The sequence below is a fragment of the Polypterus senegalus genome, chromosome 15 (assembly GCF_016835505.1).
Source record: "Polypterus senegalus isolate Bchr_013 chromosome 15, ASM1683550v1, whole genome shotgun sequence".
In the NCBI taxonomy this organism is placed as follows: Eukaryota; Metazoa; Chordata; class Cladistia; order Polypteriformes; family Polypteridae; genus Polypterus; species Polypterus senegalus.
Genome location: NC_053168.1, coordinates 7,474,449 through 7,498,634, shown reverse-complemented (window position 1 = coordinate 7,498,634; position 24,186 = coordinate 7,474,449). Strand labels below are relative to the sequence as shown.

At 37.3% G+C, this 24,186-nt stretch overlaps 1 protein-coding gene across 1 annotated transcript in view; it reads left to right on the top strand.

Annotated features, from left to right (window-relative positions):
* The window catches only part of trim71 (tripartite motif containing 71, E3 ubiquitin protein ligase), a 107,350-nt gene extending 86,469 nt beyond the window's left edge, over positions 1–20,881 (top strand). Inside the window, exons 3-4 of the mRNA XM_039736704.1 lie at positions 7,346–7,480; positions 17,845–20,881. Of these exons, the coding sequence (XP_039592638.1) occupies positions 7,346–7,480; positions 17,845–19,296 (1,587 nt within the window). The 3' untranslated portion in view covers positions 19,297–20,881. The remainder of the gene's footprint in view (positions 1–7,345; positions 7,481–17,844) is intronic.
* The last annotated feature ends 3,305 nt before the right edge of the window (positions 20,882–24,186 follow it).

Here is a 24,186-nt window from a genome sequence, read left to right as displayed (position 1 = left end):
TGTGACACTGCCGCCAAATACACAAAACAATTACTTTGACAATCATGTTACATTATTTTTAAAATGTTTCCTTTTGTTTTTCATAACTTCTTTAACACATGACATCGCTGCGAAGCACGGGTATTTTGCTATATATCACAGCGACACTCATAACAGTGACAAAACAATTACATTGACAATCATGTTACGTTATTTTCAAAATGTTTCCTTTTCTTTCTCTGCGGATATTCTGCTAGTGTTTACATATAACAAATCTATTTTAATACATTTATGCTATTTGATAAAAATCGGTGTTTTCCTCAAGAAGAATAATTTGTTTCATTTCCTGAGCACGAGTGCACGTCTTTTAAAATTAATAGCACACACTTAACAATATTTATCAAAAGAGTTTGTCAATGTTAACACCTTGTTTTCCATGATGTGTGAATACTAAAAGTGTTCTGCAAAACGCTAGTGGTAATAATAATACATTTTATTTATATAGCAAATTTCTCATTCTCAAATGGGATCGTATTGGTCAGCGGTATATTGGTGCCTAAACTAATATTAATTAGTACATCCTGTTGGCATATGTACAACTTTTCCAGTTTTGTGCCCTTCTATCCTTTTAAAATAAAGGAACACGAGAATTGTGATACCATTCTTTAAAAAAACGAAAGGTAAAGCTGGATTTTCTATTTTGTTTCAAATTTCGACATTAAAACTGTGTTAAATAGCAGAATGACTTATATTTAGCAACACACTACTAAAACTATATAAATCAAAGTTTAGAATAACGGAGATCTTGGAATTGGCTATGTAAGTGAATTATGCAAAATCACATGAATGAATACCAGTTGCATAAAGTAGAGTGTCAAAGGCAAGTAAAAGGTTACAGTAATATTAATATATTTTGTGCAGATTACAGATGAAGGCTGTGGTAACATTACAGACATTTTATACACATTTGGCTTATGTTGATATTTAGGTCATTTGTTCGTACCTACATAAATGTGAGAGACGTGTCATTGATAATGTAATGGGTTTGTGCCATGTCCATGGTTGCTTAATCTTCTGTACCTTGAACTCTTTAATACTTTATTTATGAAACATCGTTCACACTTTTAATTACAGCTAATAGTCTCCTGATTATTTCCTTTTTCAAATTTTAATCATGTGAAGTGTTCTTTTTAAACTTTTTTAAACTGACTATTCAGAAAATATAAATTACACATCTTTAATAAGTACTAGGTTGTTGTACCGTGTTAGCCATTATGAATGTAGAGAAAAGCCAAGCAAAATGACACCTTTTATTGGCTAACTAAAAAGATTACAATATGCGAAACTTCAGGCCTTGCAATGTTTTTGCTATTCGCTATAATCCATAGGCCAGATGCCTTTATTTATGCTTCATAATGAATTCTGCAGAATATAATCCTATAGTTTGTTGTAGAGGTTGAATGTTGTGCTTCACATTTTTCATTATTGTTTTCACTTTACTAAGTTGGTTATTAATGGATGGCTGTTTGGCGATTTGATTGTTTGCCTTTTAGAGAAGTCATTCATATGTAGCTATCCACTTTTTGTCACCTATCTAAATGTTAAATTTACTAATCCTCAATTCTTTCAGTTAACGCTCGAGCAAAACACTTTTTTGACTCCCTAATTAAATGTGGATGTGTGCTATCAAGTGAAGAATGTCTTATGTTACTGAGGTCAAATTATGTTACATCAGTCAAAGACAGGTTTGAAATAAGTTATTCAGAGAATATTATGGTGTGTAGCTACTGACCAGTCACTGTTTTTATGTCTTAAAATCACTGATGACTTCCTACATTTGGTATACTAGGACAAGTTTCAAAACTGAGAAGAAGTCAGTGGTGACTATTTGCAAAGATTTTACCTGCCACAGCTAGATTTGTTTAGAAAATGTGAAAAATTAAGACATTAAACTGTGTGTATTTCAATTAAAACTGAAAAATCTGAGGTGTTCTAAAGCTTTTGACCAGTTGTGCAGGTCAAATTATTTTTAAAGGATATGGGGATAAACATTGGAACAGAAATAATAAGCTTGGAGTTTGCAAAAAGGCAAAAGCAATGCATCTTCCCTCAAGAAGAGGAGTCCATTATTTAAAAATGTATTGTTGTGGAAATGTCTCTGCATTCACAGTAGATATCTTGAAAACCACTTGTTTCAAAATGTTCCATCTTTGCTGGGACTTAATTCAGGAGCTATTAGTTAAGAACAGATCGATCCCCACCCCTGAGAGAGAGAGCAAGCCAAACACCGTGAAATTTAAGGCTTGTAAACATACATAAATTAATAAATTCTCTGTGTTTTATGAGCTTATTTTAAAATATTACTGATCAAAAAAATACTTTTTTGAAGAAAATTATTTTACAGTGTGAAAATCAGTTTTGAGTTTCCAAAGACACACATACAGACACCATGCTAAAATCAACATTTCACTATGTTTTGAACATCGTAGAATCAGAATTTGAAGCTAACTCAATAGTGAATTTTTGGGCCCATTACCAGACTTTCATTTATTTACATTGAAGTAAAAGATTCAGAACACCACATCAGTCTTTCCTCATAGCTGATACCAGAGAGTAGGGCTGGGCAATATATTGAATTTTTGATTTGATGTTTAATAAATAATTAATACTAGCAAAATACCCGCGCTTTGCAGTGGCGAAATACTGCCTTAAAATTTTTATTAAGAAGAAAATTAAACCTTTTTAAACTGAGGGAAAATATACCAATAATTATTTGTTAAGGATCTCTTTGCATACCACATTGTGAGTTTGGCCCTCCGGTTGTAAAATGACCAAGCTGTGCGCTGAGCTCACTCTTGAGCATGTAACGTACAGTTGGCCATGTGAACAGTAATCTTTTTTCAAATCTCACAGCTTGGATTGCTGCTGTCAGAATCGGTTTGAGTTTCATGGTTTGTTTCAATTATGACAGTATTTGTAGGACTTGTGTTGAAGTGACATTCGGCATCTGTCAAGCGTTGTAAGTATACAACCGGTTTCATTGATAAAATCACATCCAGCTTTTGAGAGTTTAAACATTCATAAACATCAAAGTGTCCACTACTGAAATCGTCACCTGTCAGTCTAAGATGTTTAAGAGGCATTGGCGGTTGTCGAAAGGTGTAAAATATTTGGCCGTTTCGGTACACTTGAAAGCCGACAACCAAACAATTCAGCTGCAGCCATCAACTCGCATGCAGAACCACAGGTGAAGGGCTTAAGCATTTCACTCTTCTAGTGCTCCTGTGTAGTCTAATTATCTCCTGTACCGTCATCAGTCCACACCTTGAACCTGTCCCAGTCACTCAATACATAAGACACAATGTTCCTCCGGATATAAAGAGTGAGCCTGATATGGCTGTGCAATATGTAACACAGAGAATGGAAAAGGCAGGTGGCATCTCCGGGCATGGAAACCACTCGGTAAGTGACAGTTCTTTGATCGTTGGTGATCACCTCGATAGACATGTTAATGGGGGTACGGTTGGAATGATTAAGGAAATGGGTATCTGAACAATGTAAAGTAAGTCTAAAATACCTACACAATAACTATAATCGTAATAAATGACCAATAAAACAGTGGAGAAGCCGTGGATTAAATAAAAAGGCTGTACTTATAAGCAGGGAGACGTGAATCCCGTGGCGAAGCAAGGAAGGGAATGAATAGACCGGAGCGACAGACGGCCTTATATAGGCAGGCAGCCAGCCAACAACGTGGGAGGCCTTGAGATGGGGGACCCAATGGCGCCTCACACGGTGACCGAGCTGCAGGCTTTGGACGTATATATGTACGTAAGTAGGATTCAGTTGGCGTTGGGAACCCGCGTACCAAATTTCTTGAAGATGGGCCCATAAGTAACAAAGACCGTTGGAAAGTTCAATATGGTGACCGACAATGGCGTCATACAACCGAAATAAGTATGTACATTGGTTTCGGTTAGCGCAGGGAAGCCGCCTACCAAATTTTGAGAAGACGGGGACATAAATAAGAAATTTCAACATGGCGGACGTTGTTGACCATTATGACCGTTACGTGTAGAATTTCGAAATGAAACCTGCTTAACTTTTGTAAGTACGCTGTAAGGAATGAACCTGCCAAATTTCTGCCTTCTACCTACACGGGAAGTTGGAGAATTAGTGACGTTGGAAAGTTCAATATGGCGGCAGACAGTGGAGCGTCATACCATCGAAATAAGTACGTACATCAGTTTCAGTTAGCGCACGGAAGCCGCCTACCAAATTTTGTGGAGATGGGACCATAAATACGAAACATGGCGGATGTTGTCGACCGTTATGACCGTTGCGTGTAGAATTTCGAAATGAAACCTGCTTAACTTTTGTAGGTAAGCTGTAAGGAATACGCCTGCCAAATTTCAGCCTTCTACCTACACGGGAAGTTGGAGAATTAGTAATAAGTGAGTGAGTTAGTCAGTCAGTCAGTCAGTCAGTCAGTGCGTGCTTTGCCTTTTATTAGTATAGATACCAATCAAGTCCAGTATTGCGATATTCAGTAGTTATCAAACTCAAGTAATGACAGTAAACCAAGTGACATAAACATGTAAACCAATGAGTGACTTTTTCAAGGGGAGAGTCAATTCGACCTGCTTGTGGTAGAGGTTTTGGCTGTAGAGATGGTGATTCCCTTCTTGAAAAACATTGAGTGAAGATCAGAAGATGTCGACTTTAGAACAGTTAGGGCTGGAGATTTCTAAACCCAAACTCGAGAGCAGATTCCTTCTACTCACCAGTGCATTATTGCTACTCAAGAATTGACTATTTCTTTGTAGATAACTTCTTACTTCTTAATTTCTGACCATGCCCTCTTGCTTTTGGAGAACATTTAGGGTTAGTTATGCTGTTTGCAAATGCCTTGGTTTTACATAAGATTATATTTTTGGTAGTACAGTATTGTTGTAAAATTACTCGTACTTTGTTAGTGGTTAGACAACTACACTAACCAGTATCTCACATCAGACTAAAAGGGAGACATCTACATGGCAGTAAGCCCTCAATCGTCCATTTCACATGACCTCTGTTATACTGGAATGAAACAAGCAGGGATAAAAACAGCGGCCTTCGTAGTCGTCTTTATAGTGAACCAGTGTTCATGTATGGGGTAAACTGCATTACCAGCCATTTTATTTTCATTTGTTTAGCAGATGATTTGAGATTTCCAAGGACAATATTGGATGTTCAATGTGTGTTAATTTTGAATTTACATTAATAAATATGTTGCCTTTGTCATCTTTGAATCAATCAAGTCAATATATAACCATTTTACTGTGTGAGCAGAAGTTAGTAGTGGAAAAATTTGTGTCATTTTATGATGAAAGAATTTAATAGGGCATAGATGTTACTTCACTATTTATTTAGATTGAAAGTAAAAGTAAAGCCATACTTTACCATAGTTGAAATGGCTTAGTGTTCAACAAAATATTACTTCCCTACCAGGAATTTCAAATGCACTTTACATGTTCTTATCTAGCGCTGGCTGTGTAAATATGTACAACTGTAGTAAACAAAGTTATTAAAAACTCTTGATAGAAAATACGAGTTGCTTGGCCTCAAAGGCAGTCCTTATGCTGGTGAATGTTAAAAATACTGTTACTTACTAGAAGTAGCACTTATTTACAAATAAACCATTTGGAATAATTCAAAAATGATATACTGGACATATATTATGTTTGAAAATGTACACAAGTACATATTTGTAATGATCAGTGATTAGTGCGATAATGAATCGAGAGTTTTGTCTTTCCTTATATAAAAAGTCAGAGAGAGAGAGAGAGAGAGCCATGTTTACTGACTGGCAGACACAGACACCATCAAGGTAGGCAATACATACAGTGGAAGCTTAAAAATAAGTAAAGGAGATGTAAAATAAAAAGTTATTTGAGAAACAGCTATTCTTTAAATGGTTTCATTATTAATGAAAAAAGGTTTCCTTAGCTAATATTTCATATTATTATTGTGAGACTGTGAGATGTACATATGTGTTTATATGTGTGTGTGCATATGTATGTACAGAATGTATATGTATGTGTGTATATATGCAAATTATTTAAAAATGTATATATGTGTGTGTGTGTGTGTGTGTGTATATATATATATATATATATATGTATGTATATATATATATATATATATATATATATATATATATATATATATATATATATATAATATATACACGTATACAATCACTAATATTATATAAACTCACACATTTTATAAAGATTTTAAAAATGTTTTCAACCCTCATTTTCATTTTTGCATGGTGCTTTATAGCTCTTTGTTGTTCACAGGTCATATGTCACAACCTTTAACTGCACGGTCCACTCGATGTGTGGCCCTGGAGAATTGATGTGAGAGTGATGTTTCATTATTTAGGATAATTTGTTCTGCAGAAACGAGTTTAACTCTGGAGACAGAAAAATGTATTTTCATTATGTACATGTAATTTAATATTTTAAAGCATTTTTAGGGCTCTTTTAAAGTTTTTATCATATGGTAAATTCTGCTTTGTAATTGAAAATGTTTATTATTTAGGCTTCTTGTTTCTCTACATCTGAATTCGGTAGATAGGTTTATGAATAGCCTTTTTGCAATTTTACTTTAGAATACAGACTTGTATTGTCTCCAGTAACTTTGCTTAGGGAAATCCAGTGTTTGTTTGCATGTTGTTCTTTCTAAAAATACACTGGCATCAGTGTCCATGACATGTAGATAATCAGTAGATAGTATGAGATCACATTTATGATAGCCTGTCGTTATAAACAATCCCATTATAGAAGAAACTCATTGAAAAACCATGGAACCTCCTTAGTGCTTTGGGGTTTTCCCAAACCCCTGAGTTTGATTTAGTATACACAGTTTTAAGGGAACATGATGTGGCTTATAATTATGCTTGTGCATGTTTTCATTTAAACCATAAAAGTCATTGTGGATTTTTTAGTTTTCTGTAATTCAGTTTTTAAAGTTTCAAAATTATCTTTACATACTATTCATTTTTTCTTTTTGCACTCACCCTTTTATTGTGCTATTGTGAAATGTTTTTTTTTATTCTTTTACTGTCTCACAAGCCGTTTTCTGCTTGACCACAGTAAATTACACAGCTGTGTTTTGTGTCAGATCTTGTAGTTTTGAATGTACCCATTTGACATTTAGTTTTGTTGTTTGATGTGTTTAATTATTAAGGTCTAGTTCACTATTTTTTGCACAATACTACTGCGTTGTATCTTGTTTATCAGATAATATATGGTGAGAATATAGAGACATTGAATCCAGTTCATATATTTAAACCCACGCTTTTATGATTGTCTTTTAGTTAAGCATCGAAAAGGCCCAAGCTATTGCTGAACAAGTTGAGATCAAGGCACAACTAGTACAAACTGAAGTGAAAGCCGTCACATCAAGACATAAGAAGGCTCTGGAAGAACGTGAGTGTGAACTCCTATGGAAGGTAAATTGAGCCAAACCATACAGTAAATGTAGTTTAATATTGCAGTTTTATTTTCTCTGTTCTTTGTTTTCATAATTCTGAATGTAGTATAAAAATATTGGACCAGTATACCGTTTACATTTACTTGTTTTTGTTTTACACGTTTATCCAAGGTGTCTTAACAACATTTAAAATGCAATTTCTTTTGTTTTTCAAATTTGAGCACAAGCATGTGAAGTGACTTGCTCATGGTCCGACAAGAGCAGGATTTCCACCTACAACCTCAGTATTTGAAGTCCAAAGCCTTAACCACTAAACCACACTGCCTGCTCTTAGGCGTTATTTTTGTTGCAGTTAGATCAAGAATGGCAGTAAAAGATGGCCATAATTAGAAGATGAAGGATGAGGACCTAAGGTTATTTTTGAAAATTTTGGCATGCTGTCATATTTTGTTTGTAAAAGTAAAGTATAGATTTCTAAAGAGAATATTAGCAATTATATTTTTCTTTACTCTGGAGAAAATATGATTTCAAGCCCAAATAAAATTTAGGAATATCTCATATTGCATTTAATCTCATATCTTAAAATGAATTATACATATCTGAAAAATGCATCTGCTTTAGGATTTAGTAAGTGTGTTTTTAGAATTTCCTAAAGGGAGCAGTGAAGTCATAGTGTTGTTCCTTCCCGACAAAGAGACTGGGGTTCACATCCCGGGTACTCCATGCATGAGGTTTTCATGTTCTCCCCGTGTCGGTGAACTTCCTGGCACTCCGGGTTCCTCCCACAGTCCAAAGATGTGCAGGGTAGGTGGATTGGCATAAAAAATTGGCCCTAATGTTTGTTCACTCTGGGATGGAATAGCGCCCTGTCCAGGGATTTCTCCTACCTTGTAGCTGATGCATGTTGGGATATGCTCCAGCTGCTCCACCACCGTGTTCTGCATATGTGAATTTAGAAAATAAATAAATGGATCTCTGACAGTGATGTCTTGGTTATTCTTGTATATCATTCTCATATCAGTGCATTTTGAGATATCTCAAGCACATTACCTGTGTTTTCAGTGAGACTTTCATGTTAAGGTATCATTAAAAAGAATATTGATATATCTTGAAGTGCACAAGGAGTTATTTTACGATACTGTATATGGAAATGCATGTTGGGTATTGTTATCTCTGTTACAGTATATGTGTGCTTGCTAAAGAGAGAGGACACACCATGATCATTGAAACAGTGTATTTTGCTTGTGGAGCCATATGTTCATGCAGACTCCAGTCATTCTTGAAGCAATATCCTGTTGCAATCACTCCAATGAAAGGAACAATTCAGACATTGGTGAAAAAGTGGCACAGCAATGTTTCTATTACCAAAGTGGTGGAATCAGGTAGCCCTCTCTTCTGTGTTTATATTATAGATTGTATAGAAAGAAGAACTCAGTTTGATACAGCGAGTGTCACAACAGACAGAGCAAGTTCTGTTTTCATGAAGGTGTTACAGTGCACGGAACTTTGCATTGTTACCGGTGGAAGCCATTTTCTGTACAGCAGCATTCTTTAATAACAATCACGAATAGTAATCAAATCGCTCTATTATAATAAAATAATCTTGGGACGAGACGTGACTTTCGAAGAGACTTTTTCTTGTGAAATCCCGCTAGACGACGACTTACAACCATTTTCACACAAGACCATGGTCATCTAACCTCTCAGTCGTGTGAATTATTTTGTCAAACACACTTCCTGCGCTCTCCACTCTTATAAATTTTATCAGTACAATAATTTTGTACGTTCTAGATGACACGTCAACGACTAAGCGAAGAAGAAAGAGCAGCGCATCGAAAAGAGACCCAAAAGCGTTGGAGAGAAAAGAATGCAAAAAGAACAATAATAATCCATGTGCAAATTCTGAAAATAAGGAAAGTAATAATCAGTCCGGACCAAGTGGAATTGAAAACCTTGCAGGTCCAATTGGTTTCAGAAATAAAAGACTGAGAGTAAAAGACAAAGTAGAACTTCATAAAGATGTTCAAAAACGTTGGCGCGATACACATGCAGAGCAGGTTAGAGATTATGAAAGTAGTAAAATTCAAAAGTATCAGAAAAAAGATAGTAAAGATCACATTAGCACTAACAAACGGAAATTATTACTCGGTGAAATAAGGGAAAGTAATAATCATCCTGGACCAGGTGGAACTGAAAACCTAGTAGGTCCAAGCGAGGTCAGAAATAAAAGAACAAAGAGTAGAAGACAAAGTAGAACATCATAAGGAGGTTCAAAAACGTTGGGGCGAAGCACATGCAGAGCAGGTTAGAGATTATGAAAGTACTAAAATTTGAAAGCATCAAACAAATGATAGTAAAGATCGCTTTAGCGCTAACAAACAGAAATTATTACTTGGTGAAATAATGGAACAGTGAATAGAGATCGAATATGTGGACATAGGTGATATGACAGAAGTATGTAGATATTGTAAAGCTTTAAAGTTTAAGTTGGAGCCTTGTAGATCGTCTAATTCATGTTGCTATCAAGGAAAAGTACTGCTGCCTCCCGATGAAGAGGCCTATCCACGAGAACTAAAAGATTTGTTGTTTGGTGAAAGTGAAATCCACATACGCAAAGCTGCAGAGATGTGGAGTGGCTGGCGCGTAGCGCAGGCCGGGATTGGCGAGAGAAGCAAGCAGTAATAGTAATAAAAGAACTTAACATTTGTTGTTGTTTTTCTTAATATTTAAAGCAAGCCTATGGTACATGCCTCACGCTGTGCAATTGAAGATACCTCAGATGTATTTCCAGATAACTCAAAGTTGCTTTGTACCATTTTAAATACATTTCAGGGTAACTTCCTTTGGTGGTCTCTAAAATGAATATATTTATAGGTATTTATATGTAATTTTGAGATGTTTTGAAATGAATTTCAGATATTTTAAAATGCATACCACGTGAATCTAAAATGCCTCAAATTTGTCTGAAATGAGATTCACATATCTTAAAAAAAAAAAAGGGTAAACTGCATGTTAAGATGTTTGAAATTCATTTTGAGATATCTCTAAATATTAAAATAGCTTGCCATAAAACATAGTTGAAGACAAGACTAGAGGTAACGAAGAACAGATCAATGCAGGGAACCATGTGTCAGAATAAGAGTTCAAAACTGGCCCTGAGCAACGACGAAATGCCAGTGGAGAGAGTGAAACAGAAGAGTAGTGAGAGTCTAGTGATATAAAAAGGGTAACCTATGCCTTCTAAAACTGGTTTAATTGATTCCAGAGGCATAGTGCAGACCCAGACAGACGAGCTTTCCAATAGCATAATCCTACTCAAAAAAGGAATGTACACAAGGCCATAAAAATCAACCTGTATTTAAAAGTATGCTCCAATTCAAAGCGATTATGACCAAATGTTTAAAACTTTAAGAGGTAAATGTCCTAAGGTGATAATCTGAGAGAATTACTGTGATGGTATTTATTTTTTAAAAGTACTTGTGATTTGATGAGAAAATCATAAGGGTCATTAGACTAAACATTTACACTTGCTTGTTCTTTGTTTGAGAGAGCGGGAGAATTGTATTAAAATAATTAAACTGCTGTATACAGAACTACAACAACAACAGCAACATTTTTTTTATATAGCACGTTTTCATACAAATGATGTAGTTCAAAGTGCTTTACATGATGAAGAAAGAAGAAAAAGACAAAATAAATAAGCAAATAGAACTGCATAGTATGAAGGAATCTTCAAAATGTGATAAAATGTTTACCAAGGTAGTATACGTATAATGCCTGTCACACAAAAGACTGTGGCTATCTTTTAATGGATTCTGGAGGAGTGGTCCTGCCAAATCTACAGAATGCTTTGAAACTGTTTGGCGAGTCTCCTGAAAGCTTGTTAGGCTGTTGGCACAAAGATTACATTAAGGTTTTATATTGTCTCAGATTTGGCCTTTTCAGGGTGCCTTATTTTGTATCCTTATATCTACAGTGTGAGCAGTGTATGCAGGGGGTCCTTGGGTTACGACACAGTTCCGTTCCTACAACAGTGATGTAACCCGAATTTTGGTGTAAATTGAAACACACTCTAGCCTAAGTCATTTACCTATCTTAACACATTTGCAAAATCATAATCTAGAACATAAAAACACAAAGTCTAAGCCTGAGAAAAAAGAAAAGGACATAAATATACTGTACTGTACACTGTATTGTAGTAACAGAAAACATCCATCCATCCATCCATCCATTTTCCAACCCGCTGAATCCGAACATAGGGTCACGGGGGTCTGCTGGCTCCAGCAACACAGGGCACAAGGCAGGAACCAATGAGTGTAAAAAAATGCTTACCTTCATTCCTTCTCATGTCTCAGTTTTTTTAAGTTTTTATGGGAGTGAGTGTTGTAAACTCGAAACGTTGTAACCCGAGGACCCCTGTAATCTTATTTTATCACTCGGGTTATTTCAGACAGAGAACCTGGGAAAATCTTGGGTTAAGGTTCCTAAGAATTTGTTGAGATTTGCTCATTCAAATATGCCGTGATTACTCTCTGGTTATTTGCCATGTTGATAGTAATTTCATGTCATTCGCAGGTAAGGGAATGTACATGTAATGTAGGCATTCTGAAAGATGTAAAAAGAAAAAAATAGATGTCTTTTTATGGTGAAAAGAAAATACTCCTAGCTGCAGTCGTTAGGTGCTCTTTTCATTCTTTTCACCTTTTTATTTTTACATAATGCACCTGAACATTCTACATACTTTTAATGGATAACTACAGAGAGCAGGAAGGATCAGAAGATCCTCAAACTTATTTACACCCCCACCACTGTCCACTCACTCATCCCGATGCTTGCTGCTCCCTTTCAATGGGTAAAGTGTCTAATGCTAACTGGGCTCAACCATTTGCTACTTAACTTGGATGTGGAGTTACTAACTTTTTTCATGAACTGCCTAATTTACACATTTTTCTAGTAACTACTCTCATAAAACTGTTAAACTTTCATGTAATGATCAGAGGCAGGACACTTACTAATTATGATCTTGAACTGGAAAATCAGGATAGAAAATTAGCAGATGTGTGAATTATTCAGACTATATACAGACGTTCATTCATCACGGGCTGAGTCTCTTGAGATTGATTATTTCAGTTTTGCAAACCAATATCTCTGCAGCATTTTTGTTTTAACTATAGTGTCATTTTTTTATTTTCCCCAGTACCTAAATTTGCTTTCATGTTATATCAGCCATTTAATTTCAGCAGTGTTATGCTGTTGTACAGTGGGTACGGAAAGTATTCAGACCCCCTTCAATTTTTCACTCTTTGTTATATTGCAGCCATTTGCTAAAATCATTTAAATGAATTTTTTTCCTCATTAATGTACACACAGCACCCCATATTGACAGACAAAAAAAAGAATTTTTGAAATTGTTGCAGATTTATTAAAAAAGAAAAACTGAAATATCACATGGTCCTAAGTATTCAGACCCTTTGCTGTGACACTCATATATTTAACTCGGGTGCTTTCCATTTCTTCTGATCATCCTTGAGATCACCTTCAGTGGAGTCCAGCTGTGTTTGATTCTACGGATTGGACTTGATTAGGAAAGCCACACACCTGTCTATATAAGACCTTACAATGCATGTCAGAGCAAATGAGAATCATGAGGTCAAAGGAACTGCCTGAAGAGCTCAGAGACAGAATTGTGGCAAGGCACAGATCTGGCCAAGGTTACAAAAAAAATTTCTGCTGCACTTAAGGCCTCCATAATCCTTAAATGGAACACGTTTGGGACGACCAGAACCCTTCCTAGAGCTGGTCGTCTGGCCAAGCTGAGCTACCGGGGGAGAAGAGCCTTGGTGAGAGCGGTAAAGAAGAACCCAAAGATCACTTTGGCTGAGCTCCAGAGATGCAGTCAGGAGATAGGAGAAAGTTGTAGAAAGTCAACCATCACTGCAGCCCTCCACCAGTCAGGGCTTTATGGCAGAGTGCAAGACACATGACAGCCCGCATGGAGTTTGCTAAAAGACACCTGAAGGACTCTGAGATGGTGAGAAATAAGATTCTCTGGTCTGATGAGACCAAGATAGAACTTTTTGGCCTTAATTCTAAGCGGTATGTGTGGAGACAACCAGGCACTGCTCATCACTTGTCCAATACAGTCCCCACAGTGAAGCATGGCGGTGGCAGCATCATGCTGTGGGGTGTTTTTCAGCTGCAGGAACAGGACAACTGGTTGCAATCGAGGGAAATCTTAATGCGGCCAAGTACAGGGATATCCTGGACAAAAACCTTCTCCAGAATGCTAAGGACCTCAGACTGGGCCGAAGGTTTTCCTTCCAACAAGACAATGACCCTAAGCACACAGCTAAAATAACGAAGGAGTGGCTTCACAACAACTCTGTGACTGTTCTTGAATGGCCCAGCCAGAGCCCCGACTTAAACCCAATTGAGCATCTCTGGAGAGACCTAAAAATGGCTGTCTACCAATGTTTACCATCCAGCCTGACAGAACTGGAGAGGATCTGCAAGCAGGAATGGCAGAGGATCCCCAAATCCAGGCGTGAAAAACTTCTTGCATCTTTCCCAAGAAGACTCATGGCTGTATTAGCTCAAAAGGCGGCTTCTACTAAATACTGAGCAAAGGGTCTGAATACTTAGGATCATGTGATATTTCAGTTTTTCTTTTTTAATAAATCTGCATCAATTTCAAAAATTCTTTTTTTTGGTCTGTCAGTATGGGGTGCTGTGTGTACATTAATGAGGGAAAAAAATTAATCAAAATGATTTTAGCAAATGGCTGCAATATAACAAAGATTGAAAAATTGAAGGGGGTCTGAATACTTTCTGTACCCACTGTATTCCTATTGGAAAATAAGGCCACCATTATTCCTATCCCTATCCACCTGGCAGGCATATTTAGAAACGCAGCATACAATATCTTCCAGCACAAGTTAAAACAGTCTGCTGCAGTGTCAGAGAGAAGAGAGCAGCACATGTACTGATTAGCCACATTCTCAGCAGGTCACTATAGTAACCAAAATTCAAACAACATAATAGTCCTTATTATACATATATGTGGAGACCTTTATCTAAAGCAACTTGCAAAACACATGTATAGCAACGTTTTTTGTACAAAAACTACATGTAATCGTATATGTTTTGGCTATATCATATAATTACTGGCATTTCAGTATTCACAATTAAGTAAAAAAAAAAAAAAGACAATTTTTGTAATGCGTTTTTTTTTTTTAGTCAGATTTGATGTTATGTGTGTTCTGTGTGCATATGGATTTCCCCAGCTCAAAGAACTGAATGGTGTCTCGTAAATATAAAGGGGACTGTGTGTGAATGTGTTTGCACACCTTTTAGGTACCTTTGCATATAATGTGCAACACACCTGTTGCGATATCCATATCTATCTGTCCACTTGAAACCGCTTGGCCCCCAATGGACCAAGTTTGTTAATATGTGGCACACTTATTCTTCAAGGAAATTTGTTGAGACAGTTGATTTTTTCATTGAGATATCTTGGAACAGTTTGTGCTATACAAAGTTTTGAAATGTCAGAATCTCCCAATGAAAAGCATTGACATAGCTACAGACTTGTCTATCTTAAAACATCCCATATCCACCACTGATGGCAAACAGATCCCCGGTACAAGTTAATGAAACACCAGCAGGTTGCATGCACAGGTAGAACCTTACTCGCTGTTATTGGCTGGTTGCAAGGGTGGCTGGGCAGCCAGTCAATCCAGGATCTTCAAGTCCAGCTGGACGCGTGCCGAAACCTTTCCGTAAAGCAAGTTGCTTCTGCTTTATGAAGTTTTCCTAGCAGCTTGAGGACAAATGGAAGTGAAACAGTGCACCAATGCTTTAAGCCAGTGTTTTTCATAGACCAGCACTAGTCTGCGAAAAGGCAGCCATGACAAGTATATTAATGCTGTCACTGCCTACTGCTGGTCTGCAAAAAGCTAGCTATGAGTTGTCATCGGTCTGCATAACTCCACCACTAGTAAACCTGGAAGCAACAAACTCCTCTATTGTTAATTGATTGAGCCACTCAACACCCCACAGGATTCCCCTGCTCTTCAGTTGAACGTTAATCAATCAAGCTGCTCGAAACTTCTCATAGACGCCCCGAGTCCACAAAGACAAAACTAAAAATAGTCCACTTGTCAAAAAGGTTGCAAACCACTGTAAATTAAATGATCTTCCTAACTATTAAAAGTATAAAATGCAAGCAAGTGGGAGTGATCCCTTTGATGAATTAGAGTCTTGCCTATGTCTTTTTTTAAAGCTATTTGACCAGTCCCTTTCAGTTAACCTCTGGCTCCTGCAACCCTGAAATGGATTGAGAAGGTCCTAGAACTTACCTGCTGACCTCCATGCCTTCACAGCCCTCATACACACCTGAATAATATGCCAACTTGTTGAGGGAATGGTGTCCCTCACCTTTTGGGGAAATTCCTGTTTTTCTCTTCTGTTTTAGGATTTATTTGTTTTCAGTCCACTGCAATCTGTTAATCGGAGGAAGATTCCTGGATTTAAATGAATTCCTAAATTGTTAGTTCTTTCCTAATGGTTCTTATCTGATGTAAAATTCTTTTGCAAGTATGTGTTTGCTTTACAGCGTTAGCTGTGTTTTAAGATCTCTTATTGACAGAAAAGTGCATTTCTTTAAGTTGAAAAGAACAGTTCTGCAGAGTAGAATTTGTTCTTCAGAGGATCAAATGATTACTCAGCCGACCCACTTTGTTGAAATTGACCCACTTTTTAAAGCTCTTGGCATAAATTACGTGACATATGATAGCCGATGCATCAAATGAAGAATATTCAACTATTTTATATTGTAGAGTTAGTCTCTGATTTAGTCTGATTTGTAAATTTGTTGCAGTTAAAATGTACTCAACTGTAATTGGATGGTTTATGACAGTCTTGTTTATTTATAAGGTTAAAGATATTCTATTTATTCTTTATATATTATAACTTTGAGTGAGCATCCAACAGGTTTAGAAAAAGATTATTTCACGTTAATGCCATGTCAGTTTCCTGAAGAGCTCCGTCAGGTCTTTTTAGTAAGCAAGGAATCAAACTCTGTTCCACTCAGGTACAGGATAACAAACAAGACAGTGGGCAATAAGAAAACTTGTTCTTGAATTGCAATTTCAATAATGTTTATAAATATTACTAGAAGGCTCTGTCCCCTGTTTGCTTTGCTTGCCAACCCCCAGCACCCCAGCCACTTCGTGTCACTGCCGCTCACGTCTGTGGGTTTCACTTTCACCAAACAACAAATCTTTTAATTCTCATGGATACGCCTCTTCATTGTGGGAAGAAACCCTACTTTTTCCCTGATGGCAACACGAAGTAGATGATCTACAAGTCTCTGACTTAAAGTTTAAAGCCGGATAATATCTACATACTTCTGTCCTATCACCTATGTCCATATATTCAATCTGTTTTTGCTGTTCTGTTATTTCACCAAGTAATAATCTCTGTTTGTTAGCACTAATGCGATCTTTACCATCAGTTTTTTGAGACTTTCAAATTTTAGTACTTTCATAATCTCTAACCTGCTCTTCATGTGTATCGCGGCAACATTTTTGAACCTCTTTACGACATTCTACTTTGTCTTCTACTCTTTGTCTTTTATTTCCGAACCCGCTTGAGAGCTGAGAGCACAGGAACTGTGTCTGACAGTAGCATTCACACGAATGAGAAGTGAGTGGACTGTGGGCGTGGTTGTGTTTGAGAGGAGGGTGGGACTTGTCAAAATCTCTTAGTCTCATCTCGCGGGACCTGAAATTATTTCTCACGGGAGTTGAAATTATCGCTGAGAATGTCTTGTCTCAGGATTTCCTTCTATAATAGAGAGATATATTTATATGGTGGACTAATACTTTTTTCTCTGACTGCCCAAAAACTATTTTTATTATGTGTTCTTTCTTCTTGCTATTTAACATATATTTTTTTTAACAATCTGTTAAGTAGTTAAAGTTGCTCCTATACCACTCCAGGAGCTTGGGTTTGATTCTAGGTCTGGTCATTGTCAGACATGTTCTCCTTATTTGTTTTTTGTGGAGGGTTCCTTGGTTCTTCTACATCTCCACTTGTAAATTGGTCAGGTGAGTAAGCATGAATATGACATGTGCATTAGTTTGGAATGACAAGTGCTTCCTTTTTCATTCAAGGTACATTCATGCCCCTGTGCCAAATTCTGCATTGTTAGTCCATGGCTCCGCTGTATATTCTCAAAGAAACTGCAGGTTCAGAAATGCATTTAGAACAAATAAATGTTTCAAAGATGCCTGGTGGATTGTAGTTGCTTCACTAAACCAGTTATTTAAAACCACTTTTTATTCAGAATTGTAATTAGTATATATTTTTTTTCATTTACAGGTGGAGAAGATACGCCAGGTTAAAGCCAAGTCACTCTATCTACAAGTAGAGAAGCTGCATCAAAACCTCAACAAACTGGACAGTACTATCAGTGCTGTTCAACAAGTCCTAGAGGAAGGAAGAAATATGGATATTTTAATAGCCCGAGAGCGCATGTTGACCCAAATCCAGGAGCTCAAGGCTTTGCGTGGTATCTTACAACCTCAGGAGGATGACCGCATCATGTTTACTCCTCCGGATCAGGCACTTTTCATTGCTATTAAATCCATGGGACTTATTAGCAGTGGTGCTTTTGCTCCGGTTACTAAAGCAGCTGGAGAGGGTCTGAAACGGGTACTGCAGGGAAAAGTGGCAACATTTACGGTGATAGGGTACGATCATGATGGTGAGCCTAGGCTTTCTGGTGGGGATGTAATTTCTGTGGTGGCAATTGGACCTGATGGAAATTTGTTTGGGGCTGAAGTCACTGATCATCAAAATGGCACATATACGGTTAGCTACTTGCCAAAGGTTGAAGGTGAACATCTTATTTCTGTGCTTATTTGCAACCAGCACATTGAAGGAAGTCCTTTCAAGGTGCTTGTGAAGTCTGGACGAAGTTATGGGGGAGTGGGTCTACCAGTGGCCTCTTTTGGAGGAGAAGGGGATGGGGATGGTAAACTCTGTCGGCCCTGGGGCATCTGTGTTGACAAAGAAGGTTACATCATAGTAGCTGACCGTAGTAACAACCGCATCCAGATCTTTAAGCCATGTGGTACATTCCACCACAAGTTTGGGACCCTAGGCTCTAGACCTGGCCAGTTTGATCGGCCAGCTGGTGTTGCTTGTGACAGTCAGAGAAGAATCATTGTGGCAGATAAGGACAATCATCGTATTCAGATTTTCACTTTTGAAGGGCAGTTCCTGTTAAAATTTGGGGAGAAGGGAACGAAGAATGGACAGTTCAATTACCCTTGGGATGTTGCAGTAAATGCAGAAGGCAAGATCTTGGTATCCGACACCCGTAACCACCGAATCCAGCTGTTTGGGCCTGATGGGTCTTTCTTAAATAAATATGGCTTTGAAGGGGCACTGTGGAAACATTTTGACTCTCCTCGCGGGGTAGCTTTCAACCACGAGGGCCACCTGGTTGTGACAGACTTCAACAATCATCGGCTGCTTGTCATCAGGCCTGATTGTCAGTCGGCTCGCTTTCTGGGCTCTGAGGGTACAGGCAATGGGCAGTTCCTGAGGCCACAAGGGGTGGCAGTGGACCAGGAGGGCCGTATTGTGGTGGCCGATTCACGTAACCATAGAGTACAGGTCTTTGAGCCCAATGGCAATTTCTTATGCAAGTTTGGCACTCAGGGTAATGGCTTTGGGCAGATGGACCGTCCATCGGGTATAGCCATTACACCTGATGGAATGATTGTAGTCGTCGACTTTGGAAACAATCGAATTCTAGTATTCTGAAAGCATTGTCTCTAATGTAGAAGGAGCGGTGAGAAGAGAATCAAAAGAGATTTTAAGATACACCACGCAAGCCAGTCCTTTGTGATAAAGGGGCAATTACAAGAACAGTAAGTAAGGTTTCATTAAGCACAGGAATCGAACTGCTGCGTGCGTTTTTAAGCAGCTCTAGACCTCGGCCCCAATGTTGAAATTGTTTGGAATATATTACTTACTCTATAGCAGTGTTCTCATGCCACAAGCTTGATTTAGGAAAACACTTTTATTCAAGGCCGCCTTTTTTTCTTCCACCATTTGTTTTCCTTTGTTAGAGCTGCTATTTCTACTCCGCATACAGGATCAGTGAATTCATAATAATTTGGCCTTCACTGTCTGTGCCTCTTGAATGTGTTCCTTTTAACTGGCATGTCTAGAAAGCCAGCATGACTGTTGAAACCTTTTTGAAATCGTGCTCCCAGAAAGCCTGCGTGGATGATCCCTCCATGTGTATCTTGAATTCCCTTTTAGCTGATCATCTCAGGGAATATGTTGCGTTCTTTCTTGAAATATTTACACTCTGCATCATATCTACCTCATCTTGTTGTTCATATATGAATGTATTTGTGTTTGTTGTGCAGAGATTTAGTCCGTGAAGTTTTATATAAAGAAAAAAAAAACAAAAAAAAAAATTCTACCTCAACCCTTTATTTTAATTTAAAATGGAGAGAGAGAAAGGAGGAACAAGTGCAGTTTATATTTGCACAGCTCGCACAAATTTTCTATGTTACTGTGCACAATAAGCAATTTAAAATACTGAATGTTGCTGCGACAATGTTCAGGTACTGAGGCTACATGTTTATTATAGCATGTGTGGATATATTTTGATGAAATCTACTGTTTGGGTTTGTTTTATTTTATTTGTTTTGTCTGTCTGATAACCAAATAGATGTTGACTACCGAAGCTACTTTAACAAAGTGGGACTTGTGTTGGAGTGATTATACGTTGACATTATTATTAAGAGCATGCAGATCTACTGCTTGGAAGCCTGAAACATTGAAAAAAAATGTAATTTTAAAAATGACGTACCCTCTCCCCAGTCTTCAAACAAAAAAAGACATTTTGAGTGTATGGGAATGAGAAGAATAACCCTTTGTCAATACTGAGAAATGTATTTATCTGTTGCTTTAAAGTAGGAACCTTCTCTTCAAATCCAGCACCATTTTTTGAAAAATGATTCAGTATGTGCAAGATTGAGGGGCTAGTTTTGGTTGATTTTTTTTTTTTGGGTGGGCAGTGTGCAGTCGTCATTATCAATACAGTACTTGCAATCTCAACCACCTCTTCCTCCTTACCTTTCTCTCAGAATTCAAATACTAATGTAAGTAAAAATGCAAAATACAAATTAACTTACTTGTACGAAACTGCCAAAACGATCATGTTGGGTGTCATTTATAATGTGACTGTTTTAGAATTATCAGCCTTAGCATCTGCCAAAAATGAAACTGGAAATAGTGACGGGGTTGTAAGATGTGACTAAAGAAATATATCTGAAAAAAACATTTAATTTAAGTGAAAGTCATATATATATATACATCATTCAATTTAATCAAATTTAACAGGGTGTATATATATATATATATATATATATATATATATATATATATATATATATATATACCTATGTGTATATATATATATATATATATATATATATATATATATATATATATATATATATACACCCTGTTAAATTTGATTAAATTGAATGAAAAATTACATATAGCACTCTATTTGTTCCACGTAAATTTAGGATAAAATCCAAATATTGACAAAACAATTTGAGAGAGTTGCTTTCTTTAGTTTGCTCTCCTTCTTCATCTAAATATTTAAAGGCTGCTCGTGCTGCTAGACCTTCTAGTCTTCTTCTAAAGATGCAGGTCTGAGTTTTAGGCCAGAAATGAACAGATGATCACAGCACAACATACCCCTTACTTGGCACATTGTTTTGTTTTTTGTTTTGTTTTTTGTTTTCCTTTTTTTTTTTTTTGGGAAAAAAATGTGGTGTAAAATTTTTAATTTTTTTTTTTTAAGAAAGTATAACATTTTTAAAGGCTTACAAAGGCTTATACAATTAATGACCTACAGTGCTAAGCACATTTGTGGGCCAGTGGTAAAATTTTAAAAATATTTACCGGTAAATTCTTGAGCACTCTTAATTCATGATGCTATTTATTAGCAGAGCAGATTACAGAATTGATTGGTTTTGGGCTTTCTGAATATACACACTCGGTGATTATGCTTTGATGTCGTCTTTGGCTGCTCCCTCCATCCCTCCCTCTCAGCTCTGGACAGGTTTTTTCTTCCACTGATTTACCTTCACACAGGTTCATAGCACAGCGTCACTTGTATTTGTAAGATTACCAAAAAGTCTTCTTTTTCTGTTAGCACAGACTGCAGTGATGTGGACTCGGATATCACAGTTTGGATGTTCTGTGTGTTCTTAAACAGCAGATCTGCTTTACAGGCTTATAAAGATTTCCTTGAAGCAATTTCCTTATTCACTTTGTTTGAAAACATAAGCACCAAGAGTAGTTTAATTTGAAGTCATCAAATCGGTTGTTTTGTGTTTATAGTTTTATTAAAAATGTAATGCACCGGTTTCTGTGTGCGATAAAGCTTTGTATATCACTTTAACGTATAGGTGTCAAAAGTGACAATGAAAACCACCCTTTGCGCTGCAAGACCCTTAAAAGGGGTTGCAGGACCCTCTGTGTGTAAACGTCTGTCACAAATAGTAGACGTGAATTGAAGTCATTTTGATTCTGCTGCATTTGGAGTTGCTTCCCAAAGAATCTGTGTGAAAAGTATTGGCCAAGTTTTAAACTTTATTCTTAAAATGTCACCCAATGGTTACAACCAATAGAGACATTTGATATCAGATGCTGAAACCATAGCAGTAGCTTGTCTGTCTGTCTGTCTGTCTGTCTGTTTTTTGTGACATGAGATGAGTGAAAGTATTTTTTCTTTCGTTACACACACACACACAACACTGTCGTTTCCATGTTCCTTTTTTAAAGACGTTTCCAGTATGACTTTTGATCCGATGGGAGTTTTTATATTTCTGATACAGAGAAGTAATGATACTTGATCTCTTCATCGTTGGTCTGATGGCCCGCAGAATGTATCGGGTCTGTTGAATGGACAGATTTTTAACAAAGTAACTTAATTACCAAAAACTAGACTTTCCCCTGCGTGTATTACTGTATATGGGAAGTCATGCAATGTAAGAATGTTTGAAAGAGCAGAGAGCTGAGCGTAGATGTCATGTCGTCGTCTTCTTTTTTTTTTTTTCGGTCCAGTTTAGCCTTTTTGCGGTTTACAATACGAGTATTGGCTGATCTGGTTACCAAATGACCAGTTTTTGCTTTTTGATCGACTAGCTGTATGTTGTGTAACTGATGTCATTCATCATGGCCCTCACTTGTTACAGGAATGCACGGTTTATCTGTTCGCTTTCTTCAGGTAATGTGGCAGGCAGCAGTAAACTTCCAAAGCTGCAAAAATCCAATGATTAAGTAGTTTTAGCCTAACCTTTTTATTCATTATAGTGTCTATTTTTAATTATTCGGATTGCTTTTTTTCTTCATTTGCCGCTACTGTAGTAGCTAAAGCACGTCGGTCTCTTACACCTGAATACTCGTGAAGATGTGCAGACGTTTGCGGTTCCTTTTCTCGTCTGCGTTTTGTTCGATGCTCTCTTCCCTACACACACGTGCGAAGCCTTTGATCAAAATGCAGTTTGTCCCAAATCTAGACAAAGCAATTTCAAAGCATTGCAGATCAGTCGATGTCGTCGTCGTCGTGGTATTTGTATTGCTTACTGTTTCTCATTCTGACTGTGCCTTTTATACCCACGTAACACAACTGGTCAGACAGCAAAGTCGCACGCGCTCTCATTTAGAAGAGGATAGAGAAGGGTTTGTGTGCCAGCGCACGTACAGTGATGGCGTGTGTCACAGACACATGCAGATGGCAGGAGTTCATCTATCACTTCTGGAATTTCACAATGTTAGGCCACACAAGCAGGGGCATAGCCGTGTCCGCGATACTCGTCAGGTCCGTTTGTGTATATGATATAATACACAAATAAATGCGTCTTGGATGTACGTGTTTTATAAAATGCATCCCAGCTGGTTTAATGAATGTGCCAAACCTAAATGGGCAGAGGTCAGGGTGCCAAATATAATGGCAAGTATTGAAGCCACGTGACTCATTTCATCGCTTTGCCACATTTAGGGTAGTTTTGTTGGAACTTGCAAGACCCTCACACGAGAGTGATGGGGGTGGAAGAAGCCGCGGAGTGTTTGAGGACGTTGTCATTCTACCTCATTTCTAAAATGTTTTCATTCCAATGCGATGGCCGCCTTACCTCACTCACCGGGACGACTCCCAGGACTCCTGCTGCCGCGTCGGAGCCTTGCAACAACCGCATCGATTACACTTGAAACCGCGGGCTCGGAGTGATACGTGTGTGCAGTTCAGTATTACTGAAAAGAGCAAAATGTTCATACTTTGTTATTTTTGATTTTATTTGATTTTTAAGTGTCGGAGCTCGATCTCTTTAAGACCTTTAGGTCTCTACTCTATAAGAGAAAAAAATGTTTCATAGGAAAGAAGTGTTGGAGAGACGGATATGTTTAAAATAAAAATGATGCTTTACCAAAATGTGTGTCCAGTGGGATGTGGCGTCGATGATAGCTTTGACTCGGAGATTGTATTTTTGATTTTTTTTTTTTTCCTTTTTCTTTCCCAATCGAGGTTTTTCTGTTACAAGCTTGTTTGAAATGTTTACTTACCAGGTTTACACTTTATGGATTTATTTCTATTCCATAAGACCTGCCAGTATAATAATA